General features: G+C 43.8%; 1 protein-coding gene across 1 annotated transcript; it reads left to right on the top strand.

Annotated features, from left to right (window-relative positions):
- Window positions 1–148: 148 nt before the first annotated feature.
- Window positions 149–15,656, top strand: LOC310999423 (radixin-like). Its single transcript, XM_083989847.1, has 14 exons — window positions 149–243; window positions 7,064–7,147; window positions 7,377–7,472; window positions 7,852–7,974; window positions 8,829–8,980; window positions 9,137–9,220; window positions 9,472–9,618; window positions 10,349–10,445; window positions 10,546–10,709; window positions 11,296–11,426; window positions 11,512–11,672; window positions 11,926–12,018; window positions 12,119–12,355; window positions 13,148–15,656. The coding sequence occupies exons 1-14, from the start codon at window positions 232–234 to the stop codon at window positions 13,310–13,312; spliced, it is 1,746 nt and encodes a 581-aa protein (XP_083845973.1). The 5' UTR covers window positions 149–231; the 3' UTR covers window positions 13,313–15,656.
- The last annotated feature ends 747 nt before the right edge of the window (window positions 15,657–16,403 follow it).

Below are 16,403 nucleotides of genomic sequence, written 5' to 3'. Positions count from 1 at the left end.
TTTATTGGCAGATCTTTACATGTAAATGAAGTTTAATTCAAGATATACTAAAACACAAGTGAATAAACCTGTACTGAAGCAGCAGCTCATATTGTTTCAGTCATGTGAACACTGTGCCCTAATGAAACAATTGTCCGTTTCGCTTTCAGGCCCTGTTATACAAGTGTTATTGTCGTCCTCTGACGGATTTATCCTCTCAGCTGTCGGGTGTAAGGAGGAGAGGAAGCAAAGATGCCGAAACCGGTAAGTGGCTGAAAGCTAGATGAGCTCTAGATGAGAGTTGGCATAGAAATGTCAGCTGCTTTCATCATACTGTGTTTAACAGAGACATACAGAAACGCATCGCTAAGGGGAAAAAATGTGATTTAGGCTCTTTCCCTGCTAATTTGCACGGTGAAAAAAAAAATGCTGTGGTGTTACAATTATTAAGCAGTCACTCGTATAGCTGAGGATATGTGATATGAACTGGAAACATGAAAGTTGCCTTCTTGTTCCTGCTTAGGCTGCTTGTATAAACTGCCTTTTATTTATTTTTTTTAGAAGTGATCTTTCATTGTTGTAATAGTTGGTATGCACGACTGCCCAAAGCTGCATTTTAGCATTCTGAAAAGTGGCAGTTTCATCCCCACGGCTGCTCCCACTCCTCATACTCCTCTTCCAAGTAAACAACAGCCAGAGTGTGAAGTGTACGGCCTGGCCCACAGGCCCTGCGACTGCAACACTGCTGCCATTGTTGCTCAAAGGGTGGAGAGAATGCCAGAGTCCTGGGATGTGAACAACGCCAAATCAAAACCAATTTGTTGCAGTCCTTTCATGGCTGTCCGATTCCCACCGTTGGCACGCCGCTTCCTCATCACAAACAGACTTGGGAAGTGGGATGTTGCTCGTTGCACACTTTTTTAGTAAGATGTTCCAGAGCCACGCTTCTGTACTTTACTCAAACTAAATATGACACAGCTGTTCGGCATATCTGGCATTCTTAGTTGACTCGCTCCGGCTTATTTGATGACTTTGAAACAACGAGCTGGAGAGATGCCAGGGTCAAGTTGCTGAAGGTTACATCAGAAACTTTCCGAGGAAACGGCAACAACAGGCTTTGCTACAAATGAAGCACATCCCTTGTCTAGCTCTTTAGGTGGTGGGTGTTTGTGTGTGTGTGTGTGTGTCTGGAAGAAGGACAGCAAAGCACAGCCAGCAGCCAGCTACTGATGTCATTCTCCACTTCCCCCTCTTGTCCCCTGAGTCACCAGGGCAGCATCCCAAAAAAAAAAAAAAAAAAAAGTGCCGGACAGTCTGCTGAGAGTGACATCTCTGCCACAGACAGTAACTGACAGAAAGTACAGCTTGTCGCAGAGAGACACTGACATAATACACAGAGGATGTGGGAGCGCGGCCTATCAGACGTGACCTGCCCTGGGACCGGCGCCAAACCTTGAAACTTTTATCTGGCATAAGACAGTTGCAAGTTTGAGTAACAAAACTGTTTGTTGAGCTCGCACAGGGTCACTGAATTTCCGGCTGGCGGCTGATTTTTATGTAATGGTGGTGGATAGAGCTCACTAACACACACTATGAAACATCCAGATACCTCCATACTGCTCGTCCGTACTGACCCAAGTGTCCTGAAGCCGCCACATGAAAAAGTTGTTCAGAAAACATTAATGTGATCTCTGTTTTTAGCCTTGTTGTAGTAGTAGTAGTCTTTTGATGACTCTAAAAGTTCTCCAAACCCTTTTTATTGATTTTGGGTGAAGTATCCCTTTAATGATGTCATCTGTAATGACATTGTTGTTGTTTTTTGCTTTTTTGACAAAGTTGCATTTCTTGTTCCTGCTCAAGCAACATTTCAATATAACTTTTTATAATAAGACCGACAGTGGACTTTCAGTGTAGCAACACAACACATTCTTCCATTGATTTAAATGGACTGTTTAACAGCTGAGATTTACAGCGTCTTGTAAAGAAAAACCATCCAGACTCTGCACAACAACAGACCTTCGTGTCAGTAGTTTTTAGGATGTGAGCACATGTATAATGGTCAAAGGTTGTATATATTTTGTGGAGCCGTTCACAGTGAGATCATTTAAACCAGCGCCCTTGAAGGTGCTTTATTGCTGTCGCTGCCACACAGGGGAAGTTATGAGGTGACAGCGACCCACAGGAAGAGCGCCCTCGCTGGCTTCCTAGCTTGTGGCTGTTTTCCTGTTTGCCGATGAGGGGGCCTGCTGTGTGCGTGCGTGTGTGTGTACTGGGGTCGACCCAGTCTGTGTCAACATCCTGCCTCAGTGGAAGCAGTGGTGAAGAGCGAGGATTATCACCAGAGGACTGAGGGGGGGCTGTCAGTGAAAGGAGTCAGAAAGATGAGCATAAAGTTCACCAATATCGGGAAATTCGAGAAAAAGAGAAAGTAGAGATTTGAGTGCTCATGGTTGAAAAGGTAGGACAACACAAAGGATTATGGGATAGGAGGAGTTGCAGTGTTGGGCGACATTAAAACTCTTGTTTGCCAGACAGTTGTGTCCGACCTTTCACCTCATTTACCACACAAAAGCTCCGTCCACAGTCAAGTACAGTTCTTCTTTCTCCGCTTTAATGATCCCTCCAGTGTTTCTTGTAAACTCAGTCACAGCGTTTGGGATGCTTCCCACACATTACATGCATCTTTCCTACGGCTGTCCCGATTAATCGACTTAATCGGTGACGTACAGCTGACGTTCACAAACAGAAGCGGGGGGAAAATGGCAGAGGCTCCAGGTCCGTTTCAGACCAAACAGCCAAAAAAAAAAAACAGTTGAAAATGTCAAAACCGTGGAAATGTTTTTAAAGAGAAGCCAAATGACTTGGTCGTCATGTGAGTTAGTGTCTTCAATATTTGACTTCATTGATATTTGTGTTTATTTTGAGTTATTTATTCTTGTTAATTCTTTTATTTGGGCTTAGGTTGAACTGTTTGTAACAGTTTTTTGTTTTGTTTTTTCAATTTCAAAAGGTATTTGAAGCTTGAACTGCAAAACTTTGTTGGGTTTGAAAACAATAAATTGATAAAAGAAGAATTTGAATAAGAAGTGTTTTTGTAAATTAATAATCGTCAACCAAAAAAATAATAGCCATATAAGTCTAAAAAGTTAATGGTTTGACTAATCGACTAATCGATAGATAAATCGAGACAAAAATACCTGTTTAGGAGAGACGGCCCTAATTCCCCTTTCCCCACTGGATGAATGTTTGTGTTTGTAGGTAGCGGTGATTGCTCCCTCAGCTCTGACGCCTGCCTCACCCTGCAGGAGGCTGGTGGTGGCGGTGGTGGTGGTGGTGGTGGTGTGTGTGTGTGTGTGTGTGGGGGGGGGGGTAATCAGAGGGACAGACAGCTGCTCGGAGCCCAGCAGACCAGATTAGCAGCTCTACTGATTGAAGTATGTGTATGTGTCTCTCTCTTAAGGCCTCCTCTCAGCAAAGCTCCTCTAAACAGCTTACAGTAACTAAACAGCTGCACATTTAACAAGGGGGCCCGTCTGAATGAGAACTCGTCTTCACCACTGAAATGGAGAAGGTTTTGTTTTTTTAAAAACATCACAAAACTGCAGTCTGAACCACAAAACACAAAACTTATGAATGATGTCGCCCTATAACCTGATTTGATTCCTTTGAACAGTGACTTGTTGTTGAGATTGTCGTGCTGTGTTGCTCACAAGACATTTATAAAGTAGTTTCGTGTCTTTAGTTCGAGTCGGGAACGTCGTTGCGTTGTTTGGTCCGTCTGCTGTCCTGTGTCAGAGATGCAATTAAGAGAAGAGGGGGCATTGTTCGGGCTTTTAGGACATAGTCACAGAGCTGGATCATCGTCTGTGTAAAGGTCAAAGCGGGCGTTGCGGGGACAGGACATCGACGCTGTTGTGTTACACGTCACGCCTCCGATTCCTTCGGCAGACAGTATATCAGGAGCTCTGTACAAAAAGAGAGGTTTAACTAGTCTGAACTTTTATATTTGAGGCTGGGTGAAGCCAATAAACACAGAATAAACAATTTCCACACCAAATGCAGCTGTGTGGCGTCGTGAGTCCGGTCAGTGTCAACCAGATGTGTGAGCAAGAGTGTGTCCTGTCTCAACTGATGAGCCTTAAATTAATATTAAATGATGACTGACTACTCACTGACGATGCATCAGCACATCCAGTCAAGTTTGTGTTTCTGATGTTAGATGTGTTTTTATTGCTGCTTTTCTGAACTGCAGAAAAATACAAGATGGTTTAAGTTGCCGTAACAGTAACATGGAGTCATCAGTTGTGGCTACTGAAGACCTGAAGGCTTCAGCTTCTATAACACGTCTAGTTGACATTGAGATGTATTGGAGCAGTGCCACTACTGGAACATGACACAGCAGCCTCATCAGATGGACGTCCAGTCCCGTGTTAAAAACTAGTTTTAGGATTTTACCTCAACCTAGCACATCAGTTTACACCATGCTCCGTCTAACAACAGTAACACACCTGAATCTGTGGGAGGGTACAAGCTTTGACCTGCCACAGGATCTGGTAGCTTGTGAAATATGTCTTTGTCTCTGTCTGAACTGGACTGGAGTGAAGTGCTGCTGTAACTCTGAACTGATCTGATCCCAGTGTGTCTAGTGTCATCAGACGGCCAGTGTTGTCTAAGGACAGGCTTACTGCACAAAAGTCGCTCCTTTGAGACTTCTCAGTTGTCGCTGTATGTGATTAGCTGTGTCAGTGCCTCGGCATGTTGTTGTCCCTCTCCTCCTCCTCCTCCTCCTCCTCCCCCTCTTTGCAGGAGAGAGAGAGGATTAACCGACCGTCTGGTCCATACAGGATTCCACCTCTCTGTGGGTTGCCCATGTTTTGGCAGAGACACGTAACACACATGCAGCACAAAAGCTGCCTCTTTCACAGCTGATTGCTGATGGCAGGCGGGCGGGGCCCCACACAAACACAGTGGGGGGTCGGAGGAGGAAGAGGAGGGAGGGGGGGCATTCAAGGCCGGTCACTTGGAAACCCCAGCTCAGCTCAGCACTACATTTCTCCATAACCCGCTCTTGTCTGAGAAAGTCAGAGAGGCTGCTGCTCTTGAAACCAACACAAATAAAGTCTTACTTCATGTGTCAGTGAACCATGAACGGGTTGTTTTATCTGGGTTTAGTTTTGTGCACTTTAAGGTGTAGTTGGATATGGAACAGTGGCTTCATTCAGTCTCTCTAAATCATCAGTAGGTGGGTTTGCATGGACAGTTTTAAACGGTTTCATATAGGTTTGGTTTAAATCAGTCTGTTTGAAGAACCCTGATGTTGAACTTGGTGAAAGGTAAGATCTACCTGTTGAAGCATTGAGCCCTTGTACCAATTAAAAAAAGTCAAGAAAGTCATGTTTATTATTGAGGCCCAGTGTTGTAAATGTAAAGCTAATACATAAGCACTAGTCCGGCCCCATCAGTTTCACATGGTGTGAAAAGCGCAGGGTGGAGGTGTCAGTACTCACTACCTCTGTTAACCAAATTTCTGGGCGATGGTTCCTCTTGGTAGGAAGTTTTATTTTGTTCGGGTTGTGCTGCAGTAGTATGAATTGCTGAATGTTTTTCTTTACACTTTCTTCTTTGTCTTTTTTAAATGAATATTTAATCCTTAATCTGTTGTTTGTATTCATATTATAAAAGTTATCTCCATCTGATCAAAGCCAAACATCTGCTTTTCCAAGTTAGCCAAAGCCCTAATATGTTCTGCTATAATGTAACAATAGCCATAGCATAGTGATGTTGACACTAATGTAACTGGACGTCCGTCATCAATAGTAAAGCTCATACTCCTGTGCTCATAATACAATTAAATATTTCTGTATTTGTACTGAAAAGAGAACATTTGGTGAGGATCTTCAGTTCAACACATCTTTGAAAGTGTGCACGAATGTCTCTCCTGTTGTTATTTAGTTTTTCCAGCCCTGCAGACAACTTGTATCAGATTCCCAGAACTGGACTAAGCCTTGGTTTTGATGATGACTAAAAATAAAAGTCCTCTCTTGCACTGGAAGATACTGGCAGAGAGCAGAACAGCATTTTTATTTTAATGCAGCAACGAAAGCAAAATTGATCCTGACTGAAGGCAAAACACAATCACTTAGTCACTTTCGTGGGAAGCCAACCAAAATAAAGCCTAGATTATTAAAATGTGGGGTAAAATTTTGTCCATTTTTAAAATGACAGTGTGCCTGCTCAGATGTCTGTAGTGTGGAGAAAGTGTTGCCGTTTTTCATGGGTAATTATTAATGAGCGGGACACGGAGACGCATACATTGTGGTGTGAGCTCCATGTGGGAGCTATATATGCTGCGTACACACAGGTTTCATAGATTATTCATTGCATAGAGAGACAGAGAGAGTGAGGGTGACAGCAGGAGAGATGGCGAGGAAATAAAGGGGAGAGAGAGAGAAATGCAAAGTAAACATTCCTGAGGTTTAGTGTGTAATTAGAAAAGGAAGGTTTCATTGCCTCAGTTTCTTTTCCTTTCCCTTGGTGTTTGTGTGTTTGGCTCATTGACAGAAACTTTTATCTCAAAGAGGAGCACAACCCCGACCATCGCTCTCGTTTCCTGTTGCACTACATGCTCATCTTGTGCTCTTACTGTTACCGAACTCTGTACTCGTGCACACTCCTCCTCATTGTGCTTCTTGTCTCCCTCAGCAACATGCACGCTCTTTTTCAATTTTGTTAACCGCCGCAGCTCGGCAGCAAGTGTGCACGTAGGTGTGGTAGGAAGGATGTGAGATGCTTCGGAGGTCAGCCTCGCTCTGTACGACTGCCATCAGCTGCTGCTAGGCCTCCTGCCAGTGCTGCTTTAACAGGGCACAGCCAATGACTGAGTCTTATCCTCCACTCCACCCCATCGCAGGCCCTCGAGTAGTCGGCTGCCTTGAAAAAGTGGGGGTTGCTCTGTCTAGTAGTGTAGCATGGAAAGATTGAGCTGTGTTGTTCATGCTGTGGCTCCATCCTGCAGTGTCTTTATGTATGAAGCTAATTAAAAAACAATGGTTTCCTGTGGTAAACGTGTCGTTTGTTTTCCCAGATCAATGTCCGAGTCACCACCATGGATGCAGAGTTGGAGTTTGCCATCCAACCGAACACGACAGGAAAACAGCTCTTTGACCAGGTGAGCATGAGTGACACAACCACAGATGTAAAAAAATAAAGGATGTTGACACCACAAAGCATCTTTCTTCCATCTTTCCCCCACATCCTTCATCAGTTACCTGATATTACGTTGTGAATCAGGATTTTTGCGCCTGAATCTCGCCCGTTAAATCATCATCGATCGTCAGATTTGCACGACTCCCAATCAACTTACTTACAACTTGCTTTACATTTGACTCTGTCCTCAGGTGGTGAAGACGGTGGGTCTGCGGGAGGTCTGGTTCTTCGGCCTGCAGTACACCGACAGTAAAGGCTACGTCACCTGGCTCAAACTCAACAAGAAGGTGAGCTCCGCTTCTTCCACATCTTGAACTTTCTCCTCCTCTAGTCTCCTCTTTTCAGTTTGTCTGTTGGGATCCACTGTTGTTTGTCTTGTCTGGGACTGACCTTGAAGTGCTGCTGTGGTTTGGTGTGTCAGATGAGCTGTAACAGGCTTCCTCTTTCACTCAGGCCAACAAGCCCTCCAGCATAAACCCCCACTGCAGAAAAATGTGGTGGAAAATACCCCTTGCACTGAAGTTGTATGAAACCAGTGTGTCTGTGTTGTGTACAGTTATTGAAAAACTTGTAATGAGCAGAAATCTGGTGACATACGAAGCTAAATGAAATGTCTCATCATAAGATGTGTGAAGAGTAAAGATAAGTGTTGTGTTTGTTTTGCAGGTGACCCAGCAGGATGTGAAGAAAGAAAACCCTCTGCAGTTTAAGTTCAGAGCCAAATTCTTCCCCGAGGACGTGTCAGAGGAGCTGATCCAAGAGATCACACAGAGACTCTTCTTCCTGCAGGTAACAGGCCGCTCACTAAACGACGGTGTCATCCAGATGTTGTGGAAACCGTGACAGAGTTTACAGGAAATCTTGAGTGTTTTCACCCACTACTGTTTTGCAAGTTGTACTCGATTGTATTTTGTTTTAAATGATAATACGTGGGGGGTTGTTTGTGCTGTGTGTGCATGTTTTCACTTGCCTATGAATCATGTTTTGTTTGGTTTTTTTAATTTATTTTTCATAATGGTAAAAGGACATGTACATTTCCTTTCATTTACATTTTTCCCCTTTTTACAGCTGCACATAATCTTTACACTTATAATCAAGAATCATGTAAGAAAACAGTATAAATACATAACTATAAATTAAAAAATATATATGTATGATAAGATAAAGTAATAAATAGAAAACGGTAACAATTATATCATAATAAAATAAAAATAAAACCATCCCAGTACCAGACCAGGAGTCCAAGGCCACAGACTCTTTGTACATTAATAAAGCTACGACAGGTTTCCATCGTTTAATAAAGACAGGGTTTTGAAGCCTTAATGATAATGTGATCTGCTTCATCTGGTAAATATCCCATACTTTCTGAATCCATACATTATATGTAGGGGGATCTTTAACCATCAGATAGTTATGCATTTTGTATTTTTAAGAGGCATTTAACCCTGTTCTTTCCATAGGAACTGCTCCTAATAATGTTATTATAGGGGTTTGTGGGACATCTCGTTTGAAAATAGGTTCAGTTTAGGACACAACCAGAATAATACATCATGTTTTTTATCATTATCAGAATGATGTTTTTAACTCTTCATGGGCAGATGAAATGAGAGCACTAACTCGTGTCCTCTGTCTCACTCCTCCAGGTGAAGGAGGCCCTCCTGAACGATGAGAACTACTGTCCTCCGGAGACGGCCGTGTTACTGGCATCGTACGCCGTCCAGGCCAAGTATGGAGACTACAACAAGGACGCCCACAAGCCTGGCTACCTGACACACGACCGACTGCTGCCTCAGAGGTACCTGAACGTCTCCTCATGACTCTAGACATAGGATGTGTGTCGTTCCCCTGCTAGAGTCGTCTATGATTTCCTCCAGAGGAAACAATTCTGTGCCGATCGACATTCCTTCAGGTGAAAGTCATTGTGATTCATTGTGTGTGTGTGTGTGTGCAGAGTGCTGGAGCAACACAAGCTGACCAAGGAGCAGTGGGAGGACCGGATACAGACTTGGCACGAAGAACACAGAGGAATGCTCAGGTGTGTCAGACTGTTCCCATCACATTCTCTCCGCCTCAGAGACATTTCTATCTGTGCGTCTACATGTCTTGGACTTGTCATGTCATGCTGGGATGTGGAAGTGCATCACCGTCTGTGCCGTCTCCGTCTGTATACGGCCAAACAATGCCTTCACTTTCCTTCACTGGGAGTGTTCGATTTATTTGATTTGTTTGATACTGTGGCTGTTATTATAAAATATTCCTCCTGGGTCTGTGTCTCCTCTTCTTTAGAGAGGACTCGATGATGGAGTATCTTAAAATCGCCCAGGACTTGGAGATGTACGGCGTCAACTACTTTGAGATCAAAAACAAGAAGGGCACGCAGCTGTGGCTGGGCGTGGACGCCCTCGGCCTCAACATCTACGAACACGAAGACAAGTGAGGCACAGACACTGAAATAGATCAATAACAGAGACACAAGAAGTGATGGGAATAAAAGATAATAATGTAAGCAGAGAAAACTAGGAGGATGGAAATCTTATATCTATCTTTATGTGTTGGGTTTGAAGTGGAAATCACAGTTACAGCTGCTGTCACAGACTGATACGAGGGATTCACAATGCCTGCTGTCCAACAGGGTCAGGGCAAGATATTTTTAGACGTGGAAAACGAGGGAGGGGTGGAGAAAGTGTCTGTCCATTGTGGGAGAGTCTTTCCTGATCACAGACTTTTTTTTCTCCCTTTGTGGAAGAAAGGATAGATGTAATCACAACTCCTGTAGCATTTCCTCCCACTGTCTCTCTGCTCTGCCCTTCCTGTCTGTTATCGTGGGTCATCACATCACATCGTGTCTCCATCTTGTCACCTGGACAAGAGGAAGACACCGTCTCTGTGTTCGTTATTACACGATCTCCCACTTTCTGTTCTGCCTCTTTCACCCACCTCCTCCTGTTTCCTGCCAAAACAGACGTGAAATCGAAAAAGTAAAGTGAAAAGTCCCTCGACACCAGGAAGCTGGTGTGTTGATGTTGGGCGCCATCTGCTGGCTGGATTTTATAAAAAACAAGCCACAATCAAAAATAAAGTGTAACACCCTGCACGGTGTGTAGGGTGGAAGTTGAAATGTTTAACATGCAGGTCATTAATCACAGTTTGATGCGTCTTCCAGGCTGACACCAAAGATCGGCTTCCCCTGGAGCGAGATCCGAAACATCTCTTTCAACGACAAGAAGTTTGTCATCAAACCCATTGACAAGAAAGCACCTGTGAGTCACGTTCATCTGTTTGACTCAGAGCAGAGAGTCGACATGTCCTGCTTCATGTGTGAGGAGAAGAATACGTTTCATACGTTTGTCCCTTTTTCAGGACTTTGTGTTTTACGCCCCGCGGCTGCGCATCAACAAGCGAATCCTGGCCTTGTGCATGGGCAACCACGAGCTGTACATGAGGAGGAGGAAGCCCGACACCATCGAGGTGCAGCAGATGAAGGCTCAGGCCCGAGAGGAGAAGCACCACAAACAGATGGAGAGGTAACAAATTCCTTTTATAATTAAAAGTCTTCTGCAAAAGAAATTGTTTAAGTTTAAATCAGTGTACCGTAAATTCTCCGGTAGAAGACAGGCTTTTATTTAATTTTTTTAACAAATCTTATGCTCAACAAAGACGGAAAATGGTGTCAAATGGTTCTGTTATTACTTTTTAAAAGAGTAAGAACAGAAAGAATGAGCCGGATCCAGAGCAGCGTTCATTTACAAGTTTATTCAGCACTGATTCAGGCCCGTTGAGAACTCTAGCACGAATTATTCAACTTTCAACATCAGTCATTAATCAAACGGGCGATCGTGGGCTTGGAAGGGTTTCATACATTCACAGGAACTTGCAGAAAATAGAAATAGAAACGGTTTTTATTTGAGAATTTACTGTATTTCCTGTTGAGAATCATTGAACTAAGTGTAGATGAGTAGCTGCAGATGGATCTGTGTGTCCACTAGAGGGCAGTGTTTCCTCTTTGACACAGTTGCCTGCAGCTTGAGATTTGCTGTGTTTCTCTATATTTGCAACTTTCATGTTTCTCACTCAAAATGATCTGAAACATGTTCTCGTGAAACCTTGCAGGGCGCAGCTGGAGAACGAGAAGAAGAAGCGAGAGCATGCAGAGAAGGAGAAGGAGAGGATAGAGCGGGAGAAAGACGAGCTGATGGAGAGACTAAGGCAGATCGAGGAGCAGACGATGAGAGCTCAGAAAGGTGTGTGTGTTCTTCTGCTCTCTCATGTCTATCAGTCAGTTTGTAAGACCAGAAGATCATGTGAAGTGTGTGTGTGTTTCCACAGAGCTGGAGGAACAGACTCGCAAGGCGATGGAGCTGGAACAGGAAAGAAAGAGAGCGAGGGAGGAGGCGGAGAGGCTGGAGAGAGACAGGAAGATGGCTGAGGAGGCCAAGGCAGAGCTGGCCAAGCAGGCGGAGGACCAGCAGAAGAACCAGGAGCAACTGGTGGGTTTGTGTGCAAAGTAAAATTATAAATCTATATATCTAATGCTTCTTATGTTAAATATTCAAATTATATTCAAATTTTTAATGTTTTCTTTTTGTTTTAGCTCATGATATACACCTATACCAGCTTATTATTACGAATTCTGTTTGAATAGCAAAGTTCGTTCTGACAGCTCTAGTGCAATCCAGGTCTTTTCAATACACATAAAGTGTGTGTGTGTGTGTAACAGTCGGACCTTTGTTCTGTCCCCAGGCGGCTGAACTGGCTGAATTCACAGCCAAGATCGCTCTGCTGGAAGACGCCAAGAGGAAGAAGGAGGACGAGGCCACAGAATGGCAGCACAAGGTTCAGAGCTGCTCCGTCTTTATGTCAAACTGTCTCCGTTGTGTCGTCTCCACTCTTCTTTGTTGACTCTCTCCTCCTCCTCCTCCTCTTCCTCCTCCAGGCTCTGTCGGCCCAGGAGGATTTGGAGAAGACGAAGGAGGAGCTGAAGACGGCCATGACCGTGGTGCCGGCGCCCCCGGACGGCCAGGCCGAGAGCGAGCACGACGAGCAGGACGAGAACCACGCGGAGGCCAGCGCCGAGCTGTCCAACGAGGGCGTCAGCCAGTTCGACCTGCGCAGCGAGGAGGAGCGCGTCACCGAGGCCCAGAAGAACGAGAGGGTGAAGCAGCAGCTGCAGGTGAGGACGAGGGGGGGGAGACGGAAAAGTTGCCGTGGCGACGCGTACACCACAAAGTTCCCTTCACAGGACGAAGGGAACGGCCACACTTTCTGAAAATGACATGAAAACACATGAATCAATGAAATGAGGTCAAAAACTGAGCAGATGATCTAAATTAAAATTTAAAAAATCACCAAAAGCCTCAGAGATCTCAGTAAAAACACAATAACGATGAGATAATATTATTTTCTAACAGCCGTTTTGTTGCAATGGAGAGACACCGGCCAGGCAATGGCACATCAGGGTAAGATAAGGCAACGACGTCTCCGTGTGTCCGTTCCTCTCTGACCTCCTGCTCTCTACAGGAGGGGATGTGCTGGTTTAGACTGCAGCCTGGCTGTGAAGCAGACCTACTGATGATTATTATCGATCACACTATTTATTGATATCCAATCCCCTTCCGTTAACCGTTATCTCTTCACAACCTGAAACATGTGACAAAGGCTGTGGACGTGAGCCGGGCTGCTGTGTAGGCCAGGACCTGAAGCTATGGCAAGAAGAATCTGAGGTTTATCATGAATCATGAAACCAGTGAATTCACAGCAGGAGACGATTAGTGGCTTTGCGTCAATCACGTGTTTACGTTTTTAAAAATGGTGTGTTTTTGTTTTGTTTTTCTCTTTCGCACATTGTCCTTTTTCTTTGTTTTGCAACTTCTGTGCCTCTTTCATCCTGCTGTTTTTCTCTACTCTTCTTCCTCTCCTCATCAACCTCTCATCCCTTTTTTTTTCTTCTGCTTTCATCCCTCAGACGTTGAGCTCGGAGTTGGCCGAGGCCAGAGACGAGACCAAGAAGACGCAGAACGACGTGCTGCACGCCGAGAACGTGAAAGCGGGCCGAGACAAGTACAAAACGCTGCGTCAGATCCGATCCGGCAACACAAAGCAGCGCATCGACGAGTTCGAGTCCATGTGAGAACGACGCCTCCTCCTCCTCCTCCTTCGGCTCGGACCGTGTCTGAACTTTCCCCTCGCTCGATTTACACGGACAACAGACGCTGCCGTCCTAGTGCCCCCCCCCTCTTATAAAACAACCCCCCGACCCCGAGCAATCTTGCAAAATGTTCTTGCCAAAGTTTTGTCCCACGTCTCCACGGAGCTGCTTCCACGCCACTTTGAACAAAAACACGTTGTGGAGCTGCAGACCTACAGGGGAAAAGAGAAACTGTAAAACCAAAATGGAAGAAATTGGATTTTTTTTTTTTTTTTGTATTTTGAGCAAACGAGGCCATAGATAGCTCCTTTTTTTTGTTTTTCTTTGTTTGTTTGCTTAACAACTTGTATGCAAAGCTTTAGTATGAGTCCACGTGTCCTCTCCTTGTTTTTAAGTTGTTTTTTTCTCCCTCTGCTTTTGTTTGACTCGTTTTAATCGATGATGCCCGTCTTTTTTTTTTTTTTAAGTTTGTCTGTCAAACACAAACAAGGAGTTTTTGGGAATAAATGAGGTCACTATTTTTCACTCAGTGTCAAAGCGCTGCTACGTTACATCAGGTCACAACGTTTCACCTGCTACACATGCTCATCCAGTTTCACTCTATATCAGTAGGTCTGTATGAAACGACGTTGCAGTATTTCTAATAGTTCGATTTAAGGTGAATTATCAAGACGATAACGATTATTTGATTTAAAAAAAACAAACTATTCTGCGAAGTGAAAAGAGAACGAATGTAGCAACAGGTAACAAAAGGGAAAAGTGTTTTACATGCAGAGGTGATGGGACGGCCACTCAGCTTGAAAGTGTTAATGAAGATAAGCTAATTGGTAGTTGCGTAGCCGTGTGTTGTGTGTCTGTGTGTGTAAGTGTAAATGTGTGTATGTGTTTCCTGTTTCATCCCAGTGTTTCATTCCCAGTCACCATAGATGGTTTTCTCTGCCTACCAGCTCACAAAGGAGCGCGGGGTCGGACAGACAGAACAGACAGATGAGTGATGCTGTGTGTGTGACTGTCCAGTGTGTGTGTGTGTGTGTGTGTGTAGAGGTGTGTAAAGCTAAAGGGCCTGGCACCTTTCTGGCTGGGGAGCTTATGAAAACATCGGTCCTCCACCCGGGACAAATCTCTACCTCAGAAATGTTCACAGTGGTGACTGACAGTCGAACACTCGGGGTGTTAATCCCCTTCCCTCCTTCCCTCCTTCCTTTCCTCCCTCCCTTCCTCTCGTCTTTGTGGCGATGCAAGCTTCTTTTCTTCGTCGCTGCACATCGATAAAGTGAGATTTATTTTAAAACGGAGTTATTTCTTCCATTTGAAGCTGGTGGTCTCCTCCTCCTCCGGGCCTCGCCTCGCTCAGATGTTTCTGTTCATTCTCATTTTGTCTGAAAATAATCCCAAACAATGAGGAAGGTGAATGAAATGAAATGATGTCGCTTATACAGAGCCTTTTTTTTTTTTTTTTTTTTTAGAAGATGAAGAAGCGTCAAACCTAAATGGAGGCTCTCTTGTGAAAAATAAAAATAAATACAAATTCAAATGGCCTTCAGAGTCTGCACAAAACTTTCCCTCTCTCTCTCATACAACCAAAGGAGTGAAATCTTCAGACTGAGACACTTGTGAGTTTGTAAAGAGATGAGATATGAGTTGTTGTTAATGTGAAGGGACTATTACTATTATTATTATTATTGTTGTGATGTGTTCAAATCTCTCCAGAATAAAACGGAGAATCAGCCAATTTCTTCCCCCCGAAACTAAATTCTCCAATTATCCAACAACGTCGTTTGTGCTCAGACAACAAATGGACTCCACCTTTTTTTTTATTTGTGGGGTGGAAAAATGTTCCAGGGTGCATTTTGCATTTTTGAAATGAGTAAACAGTAAGTTTTCCTTGTTTCTATATGTATAAATACAGAAAAACAAAGGTTTATGGTATTATTTGTTACGGCCATATGTGACAGCTGGTGTAGGTTTTTTTTTTTTTAATCAAGAGTTTTAAAGTTAAAGCACTTGTATGAAACGAGACACTGAAGGCTGCCTTTTGTGTTCAACTCCACAGTGTCCGTCGTCAGCGTTGTGTTTTGCCATAGCAGATGAAAAAACAAACCAACAACAGAACAGATCCTGTGCTTCCAGCTCATATTTTTGTATTGTGTTCAAAGAGCGTATACCAGCAGTGTGTGATGATGATGATGATGATGCCTGCTCTGGCACCAGCTGTCATGTTATGCTGTTTTTTTTTTGTCTGTTTAGTTTCATGATAGTATTCTCTGAGATAGAAGGCACAGATGGACTGAAGCTCATTTCATTGGTTCACAAATAAAAGTTTTAAATTTTGACCCTGTGACTGTGAGTCATTTGTATGACCCCCCACACTCCCCTCTTCCTCCTCCTCTTCTGACAATACTGATAATACAGACATACATTTCTTCATTTAAAATGGAGGAACACACAAAACACTAAAAGGTGGGCCAGTAGCAGCTTTTGGCAAAAGTGCGAGGCGAGAATGTACATGATGAAAGTGCTAGTTCTCTTTCACCTTTGTGGTTTGATAACTTTTTTCCGGCACATGTACCACATTTTTTTGCATGAATCTTCTTGTCCACTTCTCCTCTAGTGATCCAAACCATTGATTTTGTCCACTGGACTCTCGTATTTTTTTCCGGCACATGTACCACATAGGACAAAAGTGTCCAACGTGTTTGAAGGACACTCATCCTGACATTTAGAAATGTTTGAGCTGCAACACTTAAGCTACAAATCACACTTACATTGTGTTTTCTCCAGAAACATTGAGGTGGCTCACTTGGCTCCAGCTGGTGATCTGGCGCCATCTGCTGGTCAAAGTATAGAATTACACCAGGTTAGTTTTAAACCTGCAGTTTACATTGAAAACATTAACAAAGTTGACAAACACTTTATTATTCTAATTCTCACACTCACATTTATGTCAAATAAACCTCTGGAAAATTTACACTTGTCTTTTGTCAGTGAACTGGGCTCTGTGGTGGACTGTTGTGTGTATCTGATTCATTCTCATATTCGATTTTCATAATATCATCACACATACCTGTATCAA

Source organism: Trachurus trachurus, assembly GCF_905171665.1.
Source record: "Trachurus trachurus genome assembly, chromosome: 2".
Taxonomy (NCBI): Eukaryota; Metazoa; Chordata; class Actinopteri; order Carangiformes; family Carangidae; genus Trachurus; species Trachurus trachurus.
The sequence above is the reverse complement of the archived record's forward strand: the minus strand, read 5'-3'. Positions and strand labels throughout refer to the sequence as shown.

Bases quoted from the DNA above. Each gene is read 5' to 3' on its own strand.
- LOC310999423 (XM_083989847.1), top strand. The intron at 9,221-9,471 runs GTGTGTCAGACT...CCTCTTCTTTAG, and splicing joins GAACACAGAGGAATGCTCAG to AGAGGACTCGATGATGGAGT. The intron at 11,427-11,511 runs GTGTGTGTGTTC...GTGTTTCCACAG, and splicing joins GACGATGAGAGCTCAGAAAG to AGCTGGAGGAACAGACTCGC.